Below are 26,800 nucleotides of genomic sequence, written 5' to 3' on the forward strand. Positions count from 1 at the left end.
ACCCTTTCTTTAAAACACAATTTTCATATAATAACTTGCACATAAGGCAGAGCGAACACCTTCAGAACGAACCCATTTTATTGTCATAACTCTCCCACTCCCAAGGTAAAAATTATTATTGAAATCACAACTGGAAATTCAAAACACCCCAAACTGCACTAGGGATAGGGAGTGTTGGCAAGAGAAAGAGGAAATCTATTCAGAACAAGGTATAAGATGCAAGAAAATTAAATGAAGTCAGTGTCATTATTCCTTTTATGTATGCTTTGAACTCCCTCTTTTATTCTGTGCCCCCCCCCTCTCTCTCTCTCTCTCTCTCTCTCTCTCCCCTTTGTTTTCCATGTCCACTGGAGAAAGGAGCCCTATTTTGGCTATGAACAATTGATGTAAACTGATCTAAGTCCTAGATCTTCCTACAAGCTCTTCTTTATTTCTTCCGTTTTCTATTTCAAGCATCATCTGCTGCACAAAGCTCCACCTTGACTGTTTTGTTATCATGAAATTTCCTGGCACTAATAAAACTGCCAATCCAAAATCTTTTAAATATACGGCACAATTAAGAAGGGGCAAGAGAAGAGGCAGCTGCTGACAGTCAAGACTACACAAAACCTAGGTGTAAATATATAGGCTAACGTACCCACCCAAAAGTACACTAATTGAATCAACTGTTTAATTATGAACCAATACATACAAAAATCTCAATGGGTCTACTTAAATTGAAACAACCAATAGGATTCAGCCCATATGTATTTGAAAACAAATGTTAGATAACTTTCTGACTGATTTCTTCATTACAGAGATCACTGCTCCTTACCTCTAGATAAGAGGTTTTAGAAAAACAAGCCTTTCATGGTTAACTTTATATAGGCAAACTATATGTTCACCTTGGGATTTCATTTCTAGGTACAGTTTGATATTAACATACATCAGTGGTGAGGATCCCTGTTCTGCAGTTATTGTAACAGGTGTTCTGCTGTTGAAGAACTTTGTCTATAGAAGTAAAGGATCTCAGGAACATAACTGCATTCTATTGATTCAAAAACAAGAGATCTCTAGGGAAGCTTCTGCTCTTCTAAAATTTAAGAGTACATTGATAATCTTAAAGAATCATTATTAGATGCATAAAGCACATGATATTTGACTATTTGGATTATAATAGCCATCTTTTTAGGTAGTTTGTCCCATTTGATGAAAACAGTTTGATCAAGTTTGATGAAAACACTTTCCTCCTTTCTTTTGTTGTACCTTCATAAAGTTTGTCAAGGTGAACCCCATGTGCATGTGTTATGTACTTCACATTTAAGTGATCTGTGCCATCATCATCATCATCATCAACTCCTCCCTCTGAGGCCAGGACAATGGCAGCTGGGATGGAGGGATCTTTGATCTGCTTCTGGGCCTAAGCATAATTGAAATCTGCCTGCTTGTTCTTCTCAAGGGGCTTTTAGACTCTTGGGGCTGAACGTTAGGAATACTTACAGCAAAACTTACAAGATGGTGATATCTGACAATCCTAAAGATATACAATGTAAATAGTTGCATGAGTGATGGAGGAAAGTGGCACCCAAAGCCTACCTTTGCCACCCACTCTTTCAGGAGCAGCCAAGCATTGGTTGTGTTCACAACATGAGAAGAAACTAGAGTTGTAAAGGGCAGATGCTTCCTCAAGGCCAAAGTAACATTCCAGCATCATCACTGGAGTCAGGCAGATACAGTTAAAACTGTATATAGTCAAGTCACTGATGTGATTGTTTTTAAAGATAGGTGGTACTGCAGTCAAGAAATCAGAAGAAGAATGGGAGTTGAAAGGGCAGGTATGAAGGGACTAGAGAAGATTCTGAAATGTTAAGATATATCACTGAAAACTAAAGTTAGGATGGCCCATGCTATCATATTTCCAATATGGTCATGAAAGCTGGATAGTGAAGGAAGCTGATAGAAAGAAAATCAACTCGTTTGAAATGTGGTGCTAGAGGAGAGTTCTGACGATATCATGGACTGATTTTTAAAAGCAACAAAAATAAATATGTTCTATTGCAAATCAAGTCTGAACTCTTCCTAGAAGCATGATTATCAAAATGAGACAATCATACTTTAGGCATATAAGAAAACATGACTCACTAAAACAGATAATAATACTTGGTGAGACAGAAGGCAACAGGAAAGGAGGAAGACCCCATTATAGGTGGATAGATTGAATTAAAGAAACCATGGCCCTGAGTTTGCAAAACCTGAACAGGAGGTCTCACATTCATAGGGTTGCCAAAAGTCAAATTGATAGTAGTTAACGACAACAAAACCTCTCTAAATAGCCAAGACAAACTATATGGCAGCTATAGATGACCTGGGAGCTGGCAGCATGGCTAGCATAGCAAGATAATGCTCTAGTAGTGCGGCCTATGGAGCTGAAACTGTGCATAATTCAAAGGTTTTCTGATTCAAATTAAAATTTGTACCACTTTTTTCAAATGCCTCGAATTCTCCTCCTGCAGGTAAACTGCTTCTTTCATTTCTATTTCCATATCTGTTCTGTCTACCTTCTGGCTCTCTGCTGGGCTCCATACAATGTATTTCACATCCTCCCCATGTCATCCTGCACTCTTTGGGAATCTCTCTCCCCACCTTCCTGCAATTTGTCAGCCCATTTAAAGGATTCTACAATGTTTGCCAGGCACATCTTCCTTCTCTGCCAGCAAGTACACTGGCCAGTGAGTGAGAAGCAATACTGGATTGCATCACACACACAGCCAACGTGACCTGTATCCTGACTGATCTTTATAGGAACACACACCCCAACTGCAAACACTGTTTTTCTTTCCTTTGCTAAATGCACAGGTCATTTAATTAAATAATAAATAAGGCTCTGAATCACAGGAAAGCCAACGAAAACAATGCTTGGAGAATAGAACATGTTTCCACATGCTCCATGTTAACAACATGTCACTGGTTCTGCTGCAGTTTTTATAAGAATGGATGATGGCAAGACAATAACCTCCCTCTTGTATAGCATTTTAGACTATAGCACCACAATGCATTGAAGTAGTTTTGAGCCTCAATTCCTCCCTCTCGTCTTCCTTCCCAATAAGAGATTATTTTCTTACTGCAGCCGTCTTCATCACTATGGTCCCCACAGTCATTGTCACCATCACACTGCCACTGAGCAGGGATACACGTGCATTCACCAAAGGCGCTAACTGCACAGGTGAAGTGGTTGCGTCCACAGGAACATTCCGTGCTGGTTGCTGCACCTGTTGACAGAAACAGTCAGCATGCTTTAGAGATAAGACAAGAAAGAGGCACACAAATTATTTTACATTATATGAAAGCATACAGAGCAAGGTGACACTGCAAATATATTCCCACATATAAACCACATACAGCCACACACACACACACACACACACACACACACACACACACACACACCCTCTGTGTCTTTGATTCCAGAGATGCAACTGAGTGGAAATGCAATCATTCAGAAAGAAAGAAAGAAAATCTAGGAATCAGTACCATGTCCAAGTATCTGGGACAATTTGGTTCAATATTGTTCACCCAAACATGCCCATCAGTCCCTCTCCCATCATATCTCATCTCAAAAGTGGATAGCTCATTTGGTCCATTTTCAGATTCTGTAGTAGAGAGTTTAAAGCAAGTCTGGAAGGTAAGCAGTTTTCTATTTTTAAAATCTGCAGTTTAAAACTAAAAGGATAATCTCTAAAATTCCCATGCTGAAAACCAAGACTGGGCAGAAGGTGACTGGTAGATTGCTGGAAGATCCACACTAAATCAGCAAGGGTGTATGGCTCTAAATTGTTTAATAACAACAAAATGGATGGCTCCACTGCTTCCAAACTTGGCTGTTCTACAGTCAGATTTGTAGTAACTTGAGTACAGATTTGTTCTTACAAAGAGAGGTCAATCTCGTAATACTGCTCATATGATACAATGCATAGCTCACACCACTTATTGAACCACAGTTTTGCATTTGATTTCACCCATTCCCTCAAATGTTATTTTGCATTTTGCTCCAAGTGGTGGATCTTTGGCTTTTAGTAAACTGCAGAACAGACTTCAGAGATATACTTGATTCCAGAGCGTGAAACATGCCTACACTTAACCTAGTATGACAGAAGAGTAATAATGGACAAGCTGCTTGTTCAGAGAAAATTTAGGTCATGGTCCCTTTTGCCCTCCAATAGATTAGCATTGTGACAACACTGCCTTTGGGAATCAACCATTAAGATACATTTTATACACGATGATACATAATGGGCTTAACATTAACTGATGTTTGTAGCAGTGGCTCACAATTGGAACAATACAATTAAAAATATAAAAAGTGTGCATTAAAATAGAATTAAACTATTACAGTATTAAAACAAATCACACAATAAAATAATAAAATGCAATTTAAAAAAATTAAAAAAATTAAAAACAGGTATTAAAACATTACAGCACCCCAAACTTTTTCTTTAAAAACTGTTTTAAAAGCCTTTCTGAATAAAAAGGAGGGCTGTTGCCTAGAATGGATTCACTGGTGTCAGAACTATAAGCCTCCAATGATCTGTAGAGACAGGTATGAAAATCTTACATTTACCTCTACTGTTCAAAATAGCACAGCACCATTTAAAATCCTGCATAAATTACAGACTTTTATAGACTTGTTGATTTACTCCTATTACCCATTTCCAAATTGTACATAAACTGAAGCAAACAGCACAAAACTATGAAAGAAACTACATTCCCAGATCTACAGTGCCCACGGCATCATTTCTCTTTCACAAAGTAGCAGCTCCCCACCCTGTGTGCCATGTATTTCTTCAGATTTTCTTCTTCAGATTTTTACAAATAATACACTCATGTATACCTACTGATATGAAATGGGATATATCTTTGGTGTTTTCCCTGAAGATACATTGCTATATTCCTTATAAGTGAGCTATGTCTCCAAAATAAGGGCATGTGTGACAGGCTGTTCAAGTGATTGAGAAACCCAGGGCAGGATCTGTGCACTGAACCTTCTCACTGTCTCATGTTCCAACTCCGGTCAGCTGAGGAGATCCGGAAATGAGCCGGAAGTCAGGCCACCTGCCTATTGGATAAGTTAAGCAAGTGATTAAGGGGATAATATGCACCCTTCTTATAATCATGTCAGAATGTTTCTTCTGCTATTTGTGTTGCTGCAGACTCTAAATCAGGAATAGCCATTACCATTTCTGAAGTTGAAACATTTCACTAGCATTTTTGAAGCTGGCAGAACACAAGGCAATTTTTATCAACTACTAACTAAGAAGTGTATCGTGGCAGGAAGACTTTAGGACTGCAGGATGTACTGTGCGTTCATTTTTTTTAAAATTTTGTGAGAAGTTTTATAACAAGAACCTTGAAGTACAACAACTAGACTATGCAAACTAGTATGTCAGGAGGACATATGCTAAGAATTAATGAACTGAGTGACTCTGAACATGTAGCTCACTTCAGTGATTTACGATCAGCACAAGAACTGTCACCCATAGCATTTCTAATTTCTATGTATGGATATAAATGCTGGACAGTGGGGGGAAAAACTGATAAGAGGATCAACTCATTTGAAATGTGTTTCTGTTTGGAAATTTTATGGATACCCCTGACTGCCCAAAACAATAAATGGGTCCAAGAGGAAATAAAGTCAGAAATCAAGCCTAAACTCTCCTAGAAGCCAAAATGATGAAAGTAAGACCCTCACACTTTGGATATATCACAAGACAACATGGTTTGTTGGGGGTGGGGGGGATGCTTGGGAAAGTGGGAGGTATTAGTAAATGAAGAAGACTGCGTTTTTGTTTTAATTCACTCAAGGAAGTCTAAGCACTGTATTTGCAGGAGCTGAGAAGGCTGTTGATGAGAGGATGACTTGGAGGTCTCTTATACATAGGGCATACACCATAAGGCAAAGCCAGCTTGACAGCTATTAATAACAAACCAGAACCCAAGCTTTCATGGCCCTTGACACATAAACTCACTCATAGTTTTCTCCATGTGTTCTTTTTCAGCAACCTAATTTAGGAAGCTTTTTAGTTGTTAGGCAACTAGGGACCTTTTCACACAGAGGGACCTGCATTGCCAAAACATTGCCAAACTGTTGCAGAAGCGCAAAGGTGAGATGGTCCATCATGCTTCTAAAACATAACCAAGACTTCCCACTTTCCTTTCATCAATGAAGCATGTGCAGAGAAGCCATTTTTTTAATAACGGGATATTATTCAAAAAATGCCTTCTCCTGGCTTCTCTGCACACACTTCATTGACGGAAGGAAAGTGAGAAGCCTTAATTAGGTTTTAGAAGCATGATGGGCAATTCCACTTTCGCACTTCTGCAACAGTTCAGCAACATTTTGGCAACGTAAGTCCCTCTGTGTGATAAGGACCTAGGAGTCAGAACACCGCAAAACACTAAGAGATTTACCAATAATTTTTTTCTGCCTACTTTGCCTCAATGGAATAGGAGATACTCATCACCCCTCCAAATATCATCTTGCAGGAGGCTTTGTTTGGCTCCTGGCTTCTGCTGATTCTTCAATTACATTATCAATCAATCACCACTACAGCACATCCATACTTATTGGTCTATCTTCTTTGGAGAACTGCCTCATTAAGCAAGCTGAATATCTGAGAATGACTGAAGTCCTATGCATACGTTAGTTATTATCATCATTATTATTAACCTTTATTTATAAAACGCTGTAAATTTACACAGCGCTGTACATACAATCTTTTAGTTAGACAGTTCCCTGCCCTCAGGCTTACAATCTAAGAAGACATGACACAAAAGGAGAAGGGAGTGGTGGTGGGGAATGGGATCAGGTCCAGCAGTTCTCCACCTCCGAGGCCTGGACCAAGGCAGATGGACTGGAGGAAGTGCTGTTAGTTAGGAGAACAATCCTCTCTGATCCGAAGGTCACCCTTCCCATGCAAGAACTGAAGCAAATGCCTGCAGGTTTTTTGCTTGTCTCTTGATAAACCAATTTGATCCTCAAGTAGCAGTTTCCCACTGAAGGAAAGAACAGTTAATCCAGTCTTAATAGAGGGATTTGCTGACCCATTGTTTAAAAAGAGAACTCTTCTGACAGAAACTGGGATGGCCACATTGCACTCATATGTTCTGATGACAGTAGAAACATCACTCAGTGATGCAGCCCACCAAGTTGGGCTAATAGTAGAAGAGGCAGAACTAATTACAACTGTGGGTCTTTTGGCCTCCTGGGATCTGACACTTGACAAGAATGCAAACTACTTAAAACAACATAATGGGGTGTTTGTGGATGCAACTGTCAAGGACTATCAACCCATTTGTGCTCCATTCCTTGGTGATGGTGACACAAATATAATCTATGTTGCATTTGTGGACAAACATAGGGGTCAATTTTTTTTTCATGGAGAGATTTGCATCTGTGAATTGATTCAAAATCTATTCGTGATTCTCACGATGTTTTAAGGTAGCGAATCTCTCCATGGCATTTAAATCCGGTTTGAAGCTCCCGTTAGTCACCATTCCATGTCAAAATGGAGGCAAACCCATTTCCTGAACAGTGGCTGTGCCATCTGAACCAATCCAATAGCTTACTCCCACTATGGGAGACGTGGATCACTGCAGTACTTAAAAAAAGAACTGCTAAGAGATCAGGTGCCAAATGTATCGGGCTTAAATGGGTTTTTTGGTTGCCTCCCTGCAAACTGCACTGAGTACAATTGGTACAAGTCTGAACAACAGGGAAATAACCCGGTTTCCAAACTGGGTTATTTTGCAGTGCGAATGGGGTCCTAGCAGAAGCTGGGTGCAAACTTCCATTTACAACAACATGAAAACAGGGATTAGAAGTTTAACATACCATCTGTGGAATATAAAAGATGCAAGGCAGCATTAAGGATGATTGTAAAGGCTAGCTTATCTTCCAAGCTCTGGAACCAGTGGCATTTGAAGTCAAGCTTTCTATAAATGCAAGTCTTGTGCAATCAATCTTGCCATTAGCATTTATTATACATAAACATTCATGAGAAAGGGGAGACTCCTTTGAATTACAGGAGACCATTCTGATTGCAAATTACTCACCTCCTTCCTGGCACCAAGGAAGCTGTTGCCTCATCCTCAGTGCTTATTTGACACACTAATGTACAATATTTTGATATTCAAAGGTTTTCCTTTTATTTCTTAAAAACTTATAGGAACAAATTTAGCAGGTCTAATTTGTACAGATGAGGAAAAGAAATACAGCAATCCTCTACAGATCAGATAAGGTTTACAACTTGGGTAAGCATAAATGGCATCAATCACACATGCTATAAAGATTAACTGGAATCTGAGGAAAGTATTTTTCCATGATAAAAGAACGCAGTACAGAAAGCAGTAAATCTCATTTCAGCACCTGGAGGGAAAGGGGTGATAATAAGAGAAAAGAGGACTTCTAACAATTTGCCTTGAAAGCAAATGGCTGGAATGAAAATGGCCTAACATTTTCTAGCACACACTGAAAGCTTCTGCTAGTTTCAACAAAATCAAGGCCTTTCCAGGCCCAGTGAGCTACAACTCCCAGTTCCCTGGTCAGAGAACACTAGGCAAGAGAATGTTGTACTAAATACACAGTTTATATTGGTAATGCAGAAATTGTTTGAAATGCGTATCTAAGTACACCCTCTCATTCAGAAGTTAAAGAATTAGCAACACTACAAGAAAAATAGCATTTCCTTCCTGTCAGTTAAAAAATAACACTAAGATGGCAGATCTTGTAATTAATAAGACTGAAGACCACTGCAATACAACAGGGAGAAAAACTACCATATATGCTGCCCTGAGCTCACTAAAGGAAAAGTTGGATATAAATATAACTAATGTGATGTGAGTTCAATTTACCTGAAGGGTTACATTCTCCCACATACAGTACGACCAGCTAGGCTTTGAGATTTTGGGGAGATGTCCTTTCAGTCCCACCACCTTCTGTGACACTAGTGTGGACACAAGAGAAGGCTTCTTCAGGGACTTGCCAGGTACTAGGACTCCCTACCTAGAGTAAGTCTTTCTCCATGTTCTCCGTCATTGGGCAAAAAACGTTTTTAATTATTCAAGAGCATCTGGCAATTGATATAACTTTCTGTGACAGGGGCTTTTAACTGAACAGATAATGTATATTTCCTTACACTGGTGTGTTTTTAAGCCAAGTTTTAAATTTTTATCCTTTTATTCACCTTCTGTATTAGCACTATGTCACTGTAAGCAGTCCTGGGTATCATTTAAGGTAGTGCAGTAGAATACAAATAGATTAAAATAAGTGAAGAAATAAGTAAGATTCTGTGTCAGTCCTACTCTAATTAAGTGCTACTTCAAAAGAAATTCCCATTAAATATCTTGGACAACCCATCTTTAAAACGGAGACAGTACAGTATTGCAAAAGGCTCACTGAATTATTTTAGAAACCTTTGTAGGATGAAAATTTATATCATGGAATGCTATTAAGAATAATAATGATAATTGGCTCGAATATGAACACACAAGTCAAAAGCTGGCTGAAGAATCATAAACAAAGGGTAATGAGAAACGGCAATGTACCAAAGCTGCAGGAGGGATGGAGCTATTAGAAACTACAGGGCCTGTGTTTAGATCCATTCTTTTCAAACATCTTCATTAGTGACCTGGGAAGTGGGAATTAATACACACTGAGCCTTGAGCCAACACCAAAATAGAAAAGGCAACATATACTCATGAAGGAGCAAAACCAGATAAAAGGCAGGAACTTAAGACTCAAGTCAAGCTCATGGGATGGGAGGCAATCTAACACAAATATAAGACAAGAGAAACATACTTAGGAATACTAATGCTTCAGTCTTAATTATGGTTTCAGCCTAGTCCAAACCTGTTTATACTCAGACGCAAGTCCACTGAGTTCATTTGGGCTTACTTCCAAATAACTGAAGATAGGACAGCATCATTACTGGAACAGAAATAATAATGAAATTAAAATGGCTTTGGAGTAAACATAGAAGATTGTCAGATGGGGAAAATTGGGGAAGAAAAATCATTCTCCTGGCAAAGCTGCACAATTGGGCTGAAGATTTTCAGACGACATCACGCCTATCCAGGACTTAACCCGTGAAGATGCAGAAATGCTCCAGCAACAAACCATTCCTGGGACTTCCCCATTAATAGTTTGCTGCTGGAGCATTCCTGGATCTTCATGGGTTAACTCTTGGATAAGCACAATGTGTCTGAAAGTCTTCAGCATGATGGCATGACTTTACCGGGACTATGTCTTTTACTCCCAGCTTTTTTCCCCCTTCTGATAATCTCCACAGTCAAGGTCAAGGTTTAAGACAAAACAAAACACAAGACATGTTAAGAGGAAGCTGAGATTTGTGAACTCTGAATCTTGACCTGATCTACAGATATTTTCTCTGAATATTCTGCCATTGATCTTCAGACTCCTCAGGCCATCTTCTGCCCTCAAATAGGGATGAAACCTCCGGAAGCAGCTATTCAGCTTTTGCATCTGTTATAGTCATTACCGAACATACAGATGTAAATGTTTTAACGTTTGAAACACCCTTTCAGCTACTGGGGTGGGGGTTGTTTTGGCATTTTTAGCAGCCTATGAATCCCCTTGAGAATTCCAGGGACAAAAAATTGTCTCGCAAACCTATTGCAATTGCTACCCTTGTTCTGTGCCATGTAACAGATAGGACTATTAACTCCTTTGCCTGCAGAAATATAAGGGTGCTGTTGCACCCATGAATCACATTTTTGCTTTCTATAATTACTGCTAAAATCCTCATCCATGTTCTAACCATGTCTTACTTAGACTACTGCAAATTTCTTCTGGAATGGCCTTTTGTTCCCGTCATCTTAGAACTTTTCGGCCAAATCAGAAGGCTGCTAATACTAATCTTAATTATTCATTCTGCCTTGCATTGTCTTCCTATCATTTTCTGCATCAATGCTGGTTCCCTATTGTCAAAAAATATTTAACACATATATTCTAAACACATATCAGTCTAAAGATGGACCACATTTCATCCTTCCTCAACTTGGTGCCTTTCAGATCTGTTGACTACAACTCACAGCATCCCATTTCAATACTGGCCATGCTGGATAGAAGGGATAAGAGGTTGTAATGAAGCACATCTAGATGGCAACCGTGTAGTATAGTAGATACTATATGGATTTAAAAAGGAAGCTTAAACATAAGGTTACAGGAATGGTATTTATTTCTCAAGCCTAGATAAAGCTGGAAAACTCTTGAAAAGGTAACCATTTTGCACTTTAAAATAAACTGTATACTAAATGTCAAGCTTTCTAAACATAACTCATGCATGAATCATAATTTTGAAAATCTGAAGCTAACATTATGGCTCTGAGTCAACACAGCATGCTGGAAAACTTATCTGGTGAGATGTGGTTTCCCTGCCCCCTTTCTAGTGGCCTGGCATGAATCCTTCAGGCAAAATTGAGTTGCTTGTCTACAGCCACTGAGCTTCCAATGCATTCCAAAATGGCACTGGGTGTCCAGGGTCTCCTTCATCTGATCTCAAACCACAATAATTTGCTTTAGCTCTGATATTTTGGTACTTCCAAGGGACTGGCTTCAATTCAGTCTTGAAGCCAGACCTCTCATTACAACATACTGTATCTGTCCCAACTCACTGGTCTGATTCTAGTGGCTCAGTGTACTGCAGATGAGATAGTTCTAGGGGGTGAGAAAATGTGTTTCCTGTTTACCAAATGCTTTTCTTGATGTACATGCATATCGTTCAGAAATTAAATTTGTCTCACAGTATCACATACCACACATTACAAACTACCCAATGACTCTTCAAGGAGACTGAAAAGAAAAACACATTTAATCCTTAGTATTTTCACATTCACTTACAAGCTCTTATAGGAATAATTTTTGAGCACTCACTGCTCTTCAGTGTAGTATTAAATTACAAGAACCTTTAGAGGTCAGAACAATCAAGACCACCCAAATGGCACATGGTTTGACACCTTGGATCTTATCAGCTGCAAAATATGACAAAGTACAACATACTCACTGCTTATCATCTAGAATACTGATATAAATTATATGCTAAGTGTCAACTGCATGCAACCTTAAAAGGAGGGACTTCTGGCTGCTTTATGCTCTAAATAAAACTTTTTTGAAGCTGATAAAAATTACTGGTGTAACACTGGAAGCACTGGAAGATTTGCAAAACTGCCTCAGGAAAAGAGATTTTCTGTTTACACCACAAGAAAGGGATTCTTGTTATTTTTCCTTTCTGAACCAATTAAGAATAAAAATACATTTTCTGAGATACATAAATAATCTTCCAAAATGCAAGTCCTACAATAATACAAATATTGTTTTAATACAATTCCTATCCCCATTTTATTGAAAGCATTATCGCAATTATTAAAGGAAATAAGTTCCTCCAGCCTTCCAGTAATTAATCCTATTTCGAGAATAGGAATATCAGAGCAGAATAACCTGAAGAGGGTCATCAAGGTTGCAGTCCACTCTACATGTGTATATTTCACAGGATTTCATGCATTTCATAGGATTTTCTTAGGCAAAGAATATTCAGAGATAGTCTTGCCAGTTCCTTTCACTGAAATATGAGATATAGCTTATAGCACCTGGTATCTGTTGGCAGTCCCCCATCCAAGTACTAACTAGGGCTAACCCTGCATAGCTTCCAAGATCAGACAGATCTTGTGACTTTAGGGTATAGAGGCTCCACTATGCCCTTATCTGAGATTAAACACTATTGAATATAGTGCAACTTACTTTCATGTAAGTACTGAAAAGCTCCAGTACTATTATCAATTCACCCCAGGTCTTTCCTTACATCCACTAAAATTTATTCCACAGAATTGACTACTGGAATAAATATTCCAAATATTCTCCAAAAGCAAGCTAAAGGATACAGTCTAGAAACACTGATACCACAATTAAGCAAAGAATCTGGAGATTTTTTTAAAGTGCACAATCTGGAGTTTAAAGACTGGAGTCTGAAGTAAAAGTTAAGGGTCAACAACAACCCAGTGAAAGGAAACAATCTGTCAAAAATAACTTCCAAGTTTGTCATTTGACATTAAAATGAAGAATGCTTATCAAAAGACTATCTCCTTCTTTCCTGTCCTACACTAGACCAATGTTATAAACACTGGGTGTTTGTGCAACAACTCTAATTGTATGGCCTTTAAAGATCCTGCGTAATCCCAAGTGGCAAGAACAGTCTCTCATTATTTAAGAGCTTACTACTTTTATATCTCTAGGAATGAAGTCCAATTCCAGTTTTCAGCAGTTCGTGGCTGTTATTTCTTTACTCTCTACATGACAATGTTTTGACACCTTTAATATCAGATTTCACATCATCTGAAGACTAAATTACTTTGGAACCTGTATCCTCATATGATAGAGCTCAACAGTGACCACTAGACTACCTGGTGCTCTAGGCACCACTCTCCTGGGCAATCCAAACATGTATGGAACCTCTGCTTTGTCCTTGAACACGCATCCTAAAGTTAAGCTCTTTTTAAAGAATAGCCCTTGTGATTAAAACTTATCAGTTCTTTGGAGGTGCAAGCTTAAGCTCACAACGAGTGTGGGTTCATCTGCTAAGAAAAGTTCCTATTTTCTGACTAGACCACAGACTTCAGGAATGGAAGATTTTGCACAACTGGCTTTCACTGAACTTAGATGTCCATAAATTAAGAGTGTGATCATTCCTCAAGGGTCTTCCTAATAACATCTAACCAGAAGCTTCTCTATAACAAGCTCTGTGTGTGCTCTGTACCCTATTCTTCCAGCACATTTCTATCCTGGGCCCGGTAACAAATTTGTGTTACAAGGAAAAGTCTTGCTCACCAGTGGGGCTGTAACTGCCAAGAGCCAGATGATGGGAAGAAGACAAAGTCCTCATTAACATTTTGTGGGTTCAAGGGCTGCAATCTGACATTTTTTATTACAATACTGTGACATGAGCAGCAGAACCCAAACCAGACCTCTCTTCAAAAGGTCAGGCAAAGGGTTCTTTGGTATAGAAGCTCTCATTTTAAAGTATCTGTGAAATACACGCTCCCTTGCTGCTACTCTCTCTACCACAGATTGGAAAAGCAAGCCACAGCGAACTTAACTATGCAAAAGGAGTTCTCTTAGCAAGGACAAAGTGGGGCTTTGTGGCAAAAATGAGCAGAAATGTCTACTTTGCAATACCACAGGCCAGGAACTTCAAAGAGACCACAGATAAATGTCACTATCTTGGAGAAAGAATGGCTCATAAAATTTTAAACACTCTAACTAAACACACACAGTATTATGTTTCCCGCCAAAGAATGAGCAAAATAGAGAGCTATTAACTGCCCAGACTGAGCTGACTATGGCAGAACTAAGCCAGACTCATCAAATCAGGGGCACCACACCACAATGTCATCACAGATCCCCCACTGCTTACCAGAAAACTGGAAGAAATTAAGACTTGAAAGTAAAAGGAACCTTAGACAGTATTTTGTGGGAGAAGGGGGGAAACCAACATTGATAAATACTTTCTATGGTTCATGTGGGCCAGTCAATTTCCAGTAGTACCGCCAAAGGAAAAACAACCTATTTGGCTGTAAAGTTATTACAGAGCAGCCAGGGAAGATCAGCTCTGTTCAGCCCCCCCACACCTTTCTGCTCTCTCTATGAAGCCTCATAGAATCATAGAATCAGAGAGTTGGAAGAGACCACTGGCCATCCAGTCCAACCCCCTGCCATGCAGGAAATCCAAATCAAAGCATCCCTGACAGATGGCCATCCAGCCTCTGTTTAAAGACCTCCAAGGAAGGAGACTCTATCACCCCCGAGGGAGTGCATTCCATTTGTCGAACGCCCTTAATGTCAGGAAGTTCCTCCTAATGTTCAGGTGGAATCTCTTTTCCTGCAGCTCATTCCATTGTTCCGGGTCCTGTTTCTCGGAGCAGCAGAAAACAAGCTTGCTCCCTCTTCAATATGACATCCCTTCAAATATTTAAACGGCGATCATATCACCCTAACCTTCTTTTCTCCAGGCTAAACATCCCCAGCTCCCTAAGTCGTTCCTCATAGGGCATGGTTTGCAGACCTTTCACCATTTTTGTCCGCCCTCCTTGGGACACGCTCCAGTTTCTCAATGTCCTTTCTGAATTGTGCGCCCAAACTGGACAATATTCTAGGTGGGGCCTGACCAGAGCAGAATACAGTGGAACTATTACTTCTCTTGATCTAGACACTATACTCTATTGATGGCAGCCTAAAATAGCATTGCCTTTTTAGCTGCCGCATCACACTGTTCACTCAGTGTCAACTTGTGGCCTAACTGGACTCCTAGATCCCTTCACACATAGTTTCATTCAGCCAGGTGTCACCCATCCATATCTGTGCATTTTATTTTTCCGCCCTAAGGTGCAATACTTACATTTCTCCGTTTGAATTCATTTTGTTAGCTTTGGCCCAGCTTTCGGTCTATTCAGGTCATTTTGAATCTTGATCCTGTCTCCTGGGGTATTAGCTATTCCCCTAATTTGGTATCATCTGCAAATTTGATAAGTAGTGCTTCCAATTCTGTCACCAGGTCATTGATAAGATGTTGAATAGCACTGGGCCCAGGACAGAGCCCTGTGGGACCCCACTGGTCACTTTTCTCCAGGATGCAATCCAACTTCAATCGATCTTGGGTGAAACGGAATATCTAGACCCATTCAAACCGGCTTTCGGGCGGGTTATGGGGTTGAGACTGCTATGGTCGCCTTGGTCGATGATCTCCGTCTGGGCATGGACAGGGGAAGCGTGTCCCTGTTAGTGCTCTTGGACATCTCAGCGGCTTTCGTACCATAGACCATGGTACTTCTGGGACGCCTGGCGGAGGTGGGAATCGGGGGCACTGCGCTCCAGTGGTTCGGGTCCTACTCTCCGGGAGGTCCCAGATGGTGCAGCTGGGAGACGTGGCTCCGACGAGAGGGCCCTACATCTGGGGTCCCTCAGGAGCCATCTGTCTCCCATGCTTTTCAACATTTACATGAAACCCTGGGAGATCATCCGGAGACATGGGGCGCGGTGTTATCAGTACGCTGATGACACCCAAAGATCTTCTCATGTCTCCGACTGATGCAGTGACCGGGATTGGCGTCTCTCCTCTCGTGGCCGTCTGGAGTTGGTAATGGGCTGGATGAGGGACAACAGACTCAGCCTGAATCCAGAGAAGACGGAAGTACTCGTGAAGGTTCCCCGGTCCGGGGGTTCGGTGGTTCCACAGTCCTGAATGGAATCACGCTTTCCGTGAAGGACTCTGTACGCAGCCTGGGGGTGCTCCTGGACTCGTCGCTCCACCTTCATCTCAGGTGGATCGACGGTCAGGAGCACCTGTTTCAGCTTCGGCTGATACGCCAGCTGCGTCCCTACCTCGACCGGGGAGACCTTGAAACGGTTGTACACGCCCTGGTAACCTCTCGTTTGGATTTCTGCAACGCGCTCTACATGGGGCAACCCTGTACCATACCCAGAAGCTGCAACTTGTGCAGAATATGGCAGCCCGTCTGGTTTACTGGCACTGCCAGGGCCAGTCATAAACACCATCCTTAAAGACTTACATTGGCTGCCTATTCGCTTCCGGCGCAATACAAGGTGTTGGGTATTACCTATAAAGCCTAATGGCTTGGGCCCAGGGTATCGGAGGACCGCCTCTCTCCGTACAATCCGCCCCGCACACTCAGATCATCAGGCAGCTATTGTTAACCGTCCAGAGGCGAAATATAGTTTCACACACCAGGAGGGCTTTCTCCATCTCAGCCCCCAACCTCTGGAACGCGCTGCCCTTCGAGCTCCGCTCAGCCACCTCCCTAGCCCAATTTAGGAGGGGGCAAAGACCCACTTATTTGAACAAGCTTACCCCTGACCAGCTACTCTCCCCCCCTCCCCTTGTCAGCCTGTCTTGCCGCAGGACATTTTATTATTTTATTAATCTGTTTTTAATGTTTTGTATGACCTGTTGTTATATTGTTGGAACTGTTTGTCACCGCCCTGGTTTTTTAGAAGGGCGGTATAAAATAAAGTTTTATATTATTATTATATATGAAAAGGAGCCATTGTTGAGCACCCTTTGGCTTCGGCCGGTCACCATTACAGATCCATTTAACAGTTCCTTTGTCTAGCCCACATTTTACAAGTTTGTTTTCAAGAATGTCATGGGGAACTTTGTCAAAGGCCTTACTGAAATCAAGAATACTATCCACAGCATTCCCTTCATCTACCAAGCTGGTAATTTTATCAAAGAAGAGATCAGTTTGTCTGGCATGACTTTTTCTCTGAAACCCATGTTGACTTTGTGTGATTAGGGCATTGCCTTCTAGATGTTCACAGACTCCTGTTTAATGATCTGCTCCAGAATCTTTCCTAGTACTGATGTCAGACTAACTGGACGATATTGTGTGGGATCCTCTTTTTTCCCCTTTTTGAAGAGGGGACAACGTTTGCCCCGCCAGTCGCTGGGATCTCTCCTCTTTTCCAGGATTTTTCAAAGATATTGCCAATGGCTCCGATATTACATTTGCCAGTTCTTTAATACCCTTGGATGGTTCATCTGGTCCCGGAGACTTAAATTCATTTAGATTAATAAGGTGTCCTCTACTATCGCTTTACTTATTCTGTACTGAATAGCCCCTATCCTGTCCTCGGCTCCATTATCCTCAGGTTGAGCACCCTTTGCCTTTTCTGAGAAGACTGAGGCAAAGAAGGTGTTGAGTAATTCTGCCTTGTCTCTGTCTTCTGTTAGCATTTTGCCATCTTCTCCATGTAGTGGCCCTACCGTTCCCTTCTTCTCCCTTTTGCTGCGGACATATCCAAAAAGCCCTTTTTATTGTTCTTAACCTCTCAGCAAGCCTGATTTCATTCTGTCCTCATTCTTCAACCTGTGTTGCTGGGCTCCAACCTCCTATATCTAACAGTTCACAAAGGATATGTAGTACTACCCAGTTTTTCAAGAGATGAGAACAAATACTCCCTCACCTTACTAACAGCAAATCTTTGGATCTATGCATTGGCAAGTGGCAAGTGCATAATCCATATCTACTTTCACACTTCAGTACCAACTCAACTGCTACACACACACGTGTATGTTTCATCTTTCATGTTGTGGCTAATGGCAGTGATGTAATCTTTACTGAAGCCCAAACAGAAGGAAACAGTCAGACAGCAGAAAAAAATCAACACCTCTACAATTCCACACTGGGTTTTACACATCGACCATTACAGTTATTTTTCATTATTGAATCTCAAGCTCATGTGACATGCTTATCAATCCACCTGGACTGTGAGAGAACTGGACACTGAAATGATGTATGAAGCTAAGCCAGAAGATCAGTTTTCATTCTCTCTCCCACTTTCACCAGACTGTGCTGTACTAAACACTCATTAAGCAAACCCTATGGAAAACCAATTCAGTGTCCCACATGTGGTCAGGATTCCCACACTTCAACTCAGGAAATCAAATAAAGCCTCCTGCTCCACTTCAACATCAAAGTGCAGTCTGTCTTTTCCCTCTTGGCCCCCGACCTAAATAAAGTGCAATCAGCATCCTGTGTTACTGGAAAACAAAGCCCATTTAGGCTCAAGACACACTGTTGCAGGTCCGCATCTCCGTACTAGCTGTTAAATCTAAAAGGCTAACCTTAAAAAGGAAAGGCCAGCTCCAATGGAATTTTGACACTGGAATTAGATTACCCCCATGAAGAGGCTGCCTGACTCACTGGCACAATTCCAAACTTAAATGCTACTGTTACTCAGAGTCCTGAATTAGTTTTGGATTTTGGGGTTGCGTTGATCCATAGCCAAAAGAAACAAACAGAGGGAAATTTGTTAAATGTTGACAGAGCCATAGGAGGAAAACTTTAGCAAGCTACTAAGATGCTACTAAGAACATCAGAGATAGAACACACCAGACAGTGACAAGCACCAAAGGAAGTCAAATAGGGACACTGAAAAGGGAGAGACCTTTGTCTAGGTGGAAGAAGTTATTCAAAAATGCTAGCAATCCACTAGATATAAACATGGAAATATAACCAGAAGGCAATGCATTAGTAATCTGTCATTATTTTCCCCAAGTAATGTTACTAATGAGAAACTAGTAAAATACGGTATTAACAACATTAATGTTACATTTTTAATTAATCAACCCTCAGTCTCCAGAAGATTTGGAAGATCCTTCCAAACTGAAACGTCTGCAATAGCAAGTACATATACATTCCATTACAAGAATATAACCTTTACATTGTCACCACCTTAAACACATACTGTAACAATAGAAGGTGATGAGCTCTGAGTAATGTTGCTTTTAATGAGTTATCTTTTACACATTATTTCTAAAGCTCTGCATTTACAGCCAATCCCTGAAAGGTGAACACAAGTTCTTACTAAGATTTGACGGATTTGACTACAATGATATTTTTATGTCATTCTCTATATTTACAGGGGAGAAGGAGGAAACAATGCTTCTGACCTCTCCACCTTAGTTTCAGTAACAATGCCAATTTGCAGGTGTAAGGTGTGTGTTGCAGAAAAAAAAACCAACACAAAAATAACATCTAAGTCGTGACACCATAAAATCTCATGACACCATAATTTTATTTATTTAAAGACAAAGACGTTTTCCTATGGCATCACATTTTGAGGTGAAAAATCTTCATTGCTATGCCCATAATATAGATTCCAACCCCACCCCCAACTACTGTACTAAACTTGGTAATGAGTGCATAACCCACCCCCTTTAAAATGCTGTATTCACAAAGCTGGGTGAAACTAGAGATAAAGAAGTTAACTTGGAAATATACAACTAAGATTGGTTGGCATGCATATTTATGCTATGATCAAGTAGAAAGAAGGTTTTAATAATCCTCAATAGAAAATCTTTATTGTTCTTGGGGGTGAAAAATTGTTTACTTTAAAATTCCCCGTGGACCTCGATACAGGAGGCCTTTTTTGGGTGGCTTCAATGAAATACACCTGGTATCATATAAGGATTGTTTAAGAAAAGACCAACAAGGAAACTTAGCACTCAAGTCACGGGAAGAGTTAAAGAAAGAAGGGTCAGATCTAATTGGTTTATTACTTCCAAATCAAGAATAAGTTTGCAGAGGACTCCAAAAAGGGAGGAGTAGAGGAGAAATTGAATGAGTGGATAGCTCTTTGGCAACCAGACAAAAGAAAATATCGAGATATATACATTTCTGTGTAGTCGTTTATTAGAACAAGATACGATTAAGAAATATGCCGAAATGGGCACAGGATTTGGGGAAACAATTGAGTTGAGGGAATGGCAAAATGCTTGGAAAAAAACTCAGGAATTTACTATTGCACAAGAACCTAAGGAGAACGCACTTAAATCAGAATAGATGGTATTATACTCCTTGGAGGATTAAAGGATGTTTAATTTAGATCATGAAAAATGTTGGAGGTGCAATTGTGATAAAGGCAATTTAATACATATTTGGTGGAAATGCAAGGTGATCCAAGGTTTCTGGAAAGACATACTAAATCGATACATATATTTTAGGAATAAACTTTCCATTAGACCCCAAACTTTACTTTTGAATATGAAACGTGTATTAAAACTGAGGATGAGAAGATACATTGGAGGATAGTGCTCTATATGGTAACGGCTGCAAGAGTAGAGATAGCTAAGTTGTGGAAATCCAACAAAGCTCCTACTTGGGATAATTGGATGATGAAGGTCAATGAATATAGAACACTTGATGTAATCTCTTGTAATGTAAAGATTTTAGTAAAAAAAGGGTGAAGGAAGATTGGAAGAAAGTGTTAAGCTTCTGGGAAAGTGAATGGAATATAAAGGGGGGACTTATTGAAATGTAGACAAGTACTAATTGGTGATTTAAAGTTTCCTTTCATAGTAAGCGATTTTGAGATGCTTTAAGAGGAAAAAGGCTTTAATTGCACCTTTCTTTTTACATTTCCCGGTTTGTTAGTAATATTCCAACGTCGAGAACAGGCTCCGAGACTATCGGGATTAGAGGAACAAGTAAAGAAAAAGGGTTTATGAGAAGACTAAAAGATGCAACCAAGAAAAATACCACAAAACCCATAGGGTTGTATATAATTTGGGTCGTAGTTTACAGGAATTGGATGTTAGTTAATAATTGGGGAGAATGATTTGTAACTATTGGCTTAAGCTGTTATATAACTAAAGTGATTGGATAAACATATGAAGTTAGGCGAAACTGGATTTTGTTTTATACACCAAACGTGAGAACAATGGAGATCTAGATTACTTTAAGCAGTAGTACTCGCCATTTCGGGAAGGAAGGAAGGGAACCAGAAGAAGGGTCTCAAAGATAAGAAGATTTGGATGTAACAGCAAACTTATCTACGGAATGTTTTTATTTTTATTGGTAGATGATACACAGTTGTAGCTGTTTTACATTTGTGTTTGCTTTTATATGAAAATTGAATAAAGACTACTTTAAAAAAATAAAATAAAATGCTGTATTCACATAAGTGGTGTCACTAGGGAGGTACATTTGTTGCGGCTCACACCTAGTGACACATCAGAAAAGAGGTGACACTTGGTCAGGCCCTCCTCCCACTGGGGGTGAGAAGGTGTGGCGCAGCGGTTAGATGCCTGTATTGCAGCCACTCACTCAAAACCATAAGGGTGCGAGTTCAATACCAGTGAAAGGGTTCAAGCTTGACTGAGGCTTGCATCCTTCCGAGGTCGCTAAAATGAGTGCCCAGATTGTTGGGGGCAATTAGCTTACAGTTGTAAACCGCTTAAACACTGTAAGTTCAGTATGAAGCGGTATATAACTGAAGCTGTTTTTGTGTGAGTGTACCCCTTCCAGCTTCACTGTGGTGGCAGCTTTGTCTTGAGGAGGAGGAGGAAGCCACCATTACAACAAAAGGGAAGGGTGAGCACACCCTTTGGCTGCCTCTACCTCTACCTCCCCAGTAGCTTCTCAGCAGCACCCCCACACTGAGTGATACCACTGATTCACATATGTAAGAATTTACAACCAATCTGCTAAACAAACACATTTGCTTAATGTGATTATATACTAAAACAGAGTACACAGAACACTAACGTCACTCCAACCAGCTATTCAAATGAACTCCCCCAGGTCTAAGGAGCTCCCCTAGCCCTAACCTACTTTAAGGAATTAACAAAGATATAAATTCTAGTACCAAGTAAATGTGATAAAGGGGGAAATAGTTTTGTATCATATTCATGGAATTTTCATAGGACTAAAATCACATAAATAACTGGCCAAGTTGCCACATCATCACATATCTATAATCCTTGTACCTTTTCTGGCCTGTTTATAAATTGTTGCCCTGAGAGCTGTGAGGAGAGAATGACCTGAAAGAAACAAGCAACATCAGAAAAGGAGTCTCCTGAATGTACACACTAGTATTTTCATCATTTCAGTGTTTCGCTGGTTTAGCCACAGTAAATTTCTTTAGTAGGAGGTACACAACAGAGAGAAATCCTATAAAGTTGCCCACATACCGTATTACAACAATATGTTGAACATGCCAGTAAAGGAGAAAATATTATCTCTGTGAAAGCTCATGGTATCAGAGGCTAAGGACAACTACGTTTAACATATATAAGTTAACATTTATTGTACTAGCCGAAGGCCATGACAAAATGAGCTTATCAAAAAACATAAAACATTTAAAATTTAAAACAAAAGGCACAGAATACAAAGGACAAAAATGTCCCAACATTTAATGTGCAGTTAAAAATAGTTAATTGTTAAAAAAGACAAAAGGAAAAAGAGACACCTTTCCTGGGTATTAGTAAACATATGATATAATCATGGCGTCTCCATGGCAATTTTGTTTAACTCTCTCTTTCTAATCTTTTTTGCAGCCATGGCAAATAGAGCCACTCTATGTGTTACATAGTCATAGATGTCACTCAAAAGGAATTGGACCAAATCAGCAGTAGAGCTCCTACAACTAGGTAGGTAGCAATAGCATTTACATTTCTATACTGCTTAATAGTGAACTTGGAACTACTAAGTGATTTACAATATGTAAGGCAGCTTTCCCCAACAAGCTGGGTATGCATTTTACAAACCTATGAAAGGATGGAAGGCTGAGTCAACTTTGAGCCCTGGGATTGAATTCACAACCCTATGGGTGCAGCACTGGCATTTAACCACTGCACCATCAGGTACTTTCAGTTCATCACTCATGTTCTTTGTTTGCATGCTAGGTCAGTAGCATAGTTGTAATCCAGAAGTGGGAATCATGTATCTCTTTGTATGTTATTCAGCTGCAAGTTTCAGTAACCATAGCCAGCACAGGAAGTAGTGAGGAAAACCTGGAATTGCAGTACAACATCAGAGGGTTGTACAATTTGTACCCCTGCTGAAGTTAAACAACTTTAATTATTATGAAGCACTTTCATTAGACAATGCCTACCTGTGCATGCAGCAAAACTTTACTCTATGTAGAATGGCCTTCCGATTCAGAAGGTACTATTTATGCTGGTCAAGGGCTCATAACTCTCTTGAGCACCTGCCTCAATCAATATTTAATTCTATTATTATTATTATTATTATTATTATTATTATTATTATTATTATTATGCTTTATTTATATAATGCTGTAGATTTGCACAGCACTGTACATACAAACAATAAAACAGATATGAGTAAACCTGCCCATGGTGTACAATCTAAGAAATAGTAGCATAATACATATAAATAATATATAACAATACAGGAAAGGGGTCAATAAAACAGGCAACAAATTAAAAATGTCAAATAGCAAATAATAGTCACGCAATGCCTGGGAATTCTGCAGGAGTTCTCTTTCTGAAAATTCAAAACACAGAAACCACCAGAGTTTGATAGCTTTGATTCCTCTCGTTTTAAAAAACTGACACATGGAAGTTCTGCATCCTATGTTATATTTGTAAAGTAAAAAGCATATTCACAGGGATTGCGATGAAGGTAATCCTTAAATATTCACTCCTTTTCCTGCTAGTAATGAAGGAAGAGATTATTTATGGAGTGCTACTTATGCAGCCACCCAATGGAGAGCAATCAGCAACACTACTTTTCTAACAGGGACAAGCAATGTCACCCACTTCAAACGCCCGGTCCTGTCCCCATGGTTTCCCACCCTCCCCAAATGTGTACTGGACATTGAACAAACCCATTAAGAATGTTCCCAAAGGCCCACAAAGAACCTTTATTCTCCTCCCAATTGTGTCCTGCTCTTTTCACCTCTCTACAGAAAATATTTCTAAGCTACTGAGTGTGTGTGTGGGGGGGTGTCATCCCTAGGGCTTGGGGGAGGGCAAAACAGGCAGAGAACTCTTCTTAGTGTGTTTCATGATCTGTTCCATTACCACAATCCTCCCATCACCATATTTCCATTTGGAATACCAGACACTACAGAGGAGACAAGGAGGTGAGAATTGCTTCTCCCTTGCCCTTCTTCAGCACAGAGATCCTTTTCACAAGGCTCTGGTAGCTTGTGTTGAAGCTGCACCCCTTAGCAGCACAAATAAACTAATGAACAACACAACACATTGAACAAGTGGCAGAAGGACCAAAGGGCATGAATCAGGCAGTCTCCAGACATAGCTTAACAAGCTGCTCAGATACAACAGAAAGACAAATAAGGAAACCCAGAGAGACATGGACAAACTAGCTCTCTATCCTTATTCTGATTGTTGTTCATTTTTCTTATTCAAGTGAAGACTGGAACAATAACAATTCATCAATCCCGTCTATATGTCCCCAAACATTGTGAAAATGCACAAACGCTTTACTTAGGGGGAAGAAATTAGAGACTCCAGGCGGTTTTCCAGTATTGGCAAATAACTGCCAATCAAGCCTTCAGTCCCAGCTTTTTTTTCTGATAAAAGTACATTTAATTATATTCTATAAGGAAATGTACAACCATTCTTGAGAGCCAGTATGGTATAGTATTTTGAGCACTAGAGTACAACTCTGGAGACAAGGGTTCAAATCCCGGTCAGCCATGGAAACCCACTGAGTGACTTTGGGCAAGTCATCCTCTCGGCCTCAGAGGAAGACAAAAGCAAACCCCCTCTAACAACCCTGGCCAAGAAATCCACATAATAGAGTCCCCATATGTCAGAAATGACTTGAAGGCACACAAAGAAGAAGAAGAAGAAGAAGAAGAAGAAGAAGAAGAAGAAGAAGAACCATCAGTCACTCTTAACCAGCAGTCTATATGCAAAGTCTGCAAATAATATCTCTAACTTTACATGCTTTAATTAAGGAAAACTTTGGGGTCTTTGCTCTGACCATACCAAACCTAGTGCACTTTTTCAGTTCCTCAAAAAAATTAATTTATTGATCAAAACCAAGGTCTATCTAACCATCTGCTCCATTTCCAGCAATAGTCAACCAAAGGACTCCAGGTGTGCTCATAAGGTAGAACATGCTACTACTTGTCTTGTCCTATGTTTTGTTTCCAGTGCCTGACATACAGATATGGTTTCTGTACACAAAGCTAGATGAGTGACTAGGTGCCCAAGCAGACTTATCATCATCTTTTTGTTATGTTCATAACAGGTAGGCAAATCAGTGCCTTTTTGCTCCCGTTGTCCTTGAGGATATTTTGAACAACAGTTCCTACCAACCCTGCCACAATTGCCAAAAATCAGGATTACACATTATAGAGCTTGTAGTCCAATTTTTCTGCAAGACAATTTGTCCATCCTTAGTATATATGTTTTTCTAACATGAGACCATACTGAAGAAGAGAAAACATTTTAACTGCCTAGCATTTTAAATGTCCCAGTTCTCTGCAGTTCCTGGGGATGGCTGGTTTGTGTCTTTTAGGTAATCTGGTACAGACGGTTCTCTGCAAACTTGTGTCTGTTGTTTTTGTCAGTTACTTGATGTTCTTCATAAATTAAGAATGAAATTAAGAATGAACATTCTTAATGGTGTTGAACATTCTAATGCAGTGCTAGTCAAAGTGGAGGTCCATGGACTGCTGCTGGTGTGCAAGCAATCGGCTGCCAGTTCGTTGAGAGTTCTGATGAAAGAATGAAAGTGCTGTAGACAATTGGAACAAATACAGTACAGGTCCTCAGAACATGAGAGAGAAAGCTGCATGTTCCACACATGAGACAGCTTGAAAAGCACTGTTCTAGAGCAGGATGAACGTAACCTGCACCCTGTTTCTGTGAGTGACTGTATGTTAAATATGACAAGAGCAAGTTCTAAAGCTGACAAGGGGTTAAGGTCAAGCTAATTCATACTAGTAGCCTGAGAGCTTTGTGTCTGTACTGTTCTATGTTGGACTCAGATTCTTGTTTTAATTGGGTTCTGTTGCAGTTAATTTAGCAAGCTACTATTAAAAGCACACACACAAATGTGGACTAAATGGACAGAAATCTATTCAATGCAATTCAATCTGGCCAGCCAAATCTCATGATTTGCTGGAATGCCCCTTTCCTTGCCTGCCCAGCAGGATGCCCAAAAATGGCGTGTGAACATTTCCCTCTGTCCCTGCTGCAGCATTAAAATGAACAATAGTCTCTGCCAGTGTTATTCATCTCCTCCTGTTGCCAGACTTGTTTTGTTCTCTCTTGTCCTCTTTCACCTTATAGGGAGGGGGTTTTAGGACTAAATAACAAACAAACATATATTTTCAGGAATTATGATGATGATTGTTATTATTATTAATTACTATTGCCATTATTATAATGTGAGATTAAGAGACAAGAACCAGCCTTCCTCCATCACATAGTATAGAGAAAACAGAAACCTCAAA

The 26,800-nt window shown here is 40.0% G+C and overlaps 1 protein-coding gene across 3 annotated transcripts in view; it reads right to left on the reverse strand.

Annotated features, from left to right (window-relative positions):
* Positions 1-26,800, reverse strand: part of LRP4 (LDL receptor related protein 4) — a 136,982-nt gene that overhangs the window by 74,912 nt on the left and 35,270 nt on the right. For all 3 annotated transcript variants that reach the window (XM_042455715.1, XM_042455704.1, XM_042455724.1), the window contains exon 2: positions 3,102-3,248. In XM_042455715.1, the coding sequence (XP_042311649.1) occupies positions 3,102-3,248 (147 nt within the window). The remainder of the gene's footprint in view (positions 1-3,101; positions 3,249-26,800) is intronic.

Source organism: Sceloporus undulatus, chromosome 1 (genome assembly GCF_019175285.1).
Source record: "Sceloporus undulatus isolate JIND9_A2432 ecotype Alabama chromosome 1, SceUnd_v1.1, whole genome shotgun sequence".
In the NCBI taxonomy this organism is placed as follows: Eukaryota; Metazoa; Chordata; class Lepidosauria; order Squamata; family Phrynosomatidae; genus Sceloporus; species Sceloporus undulatus.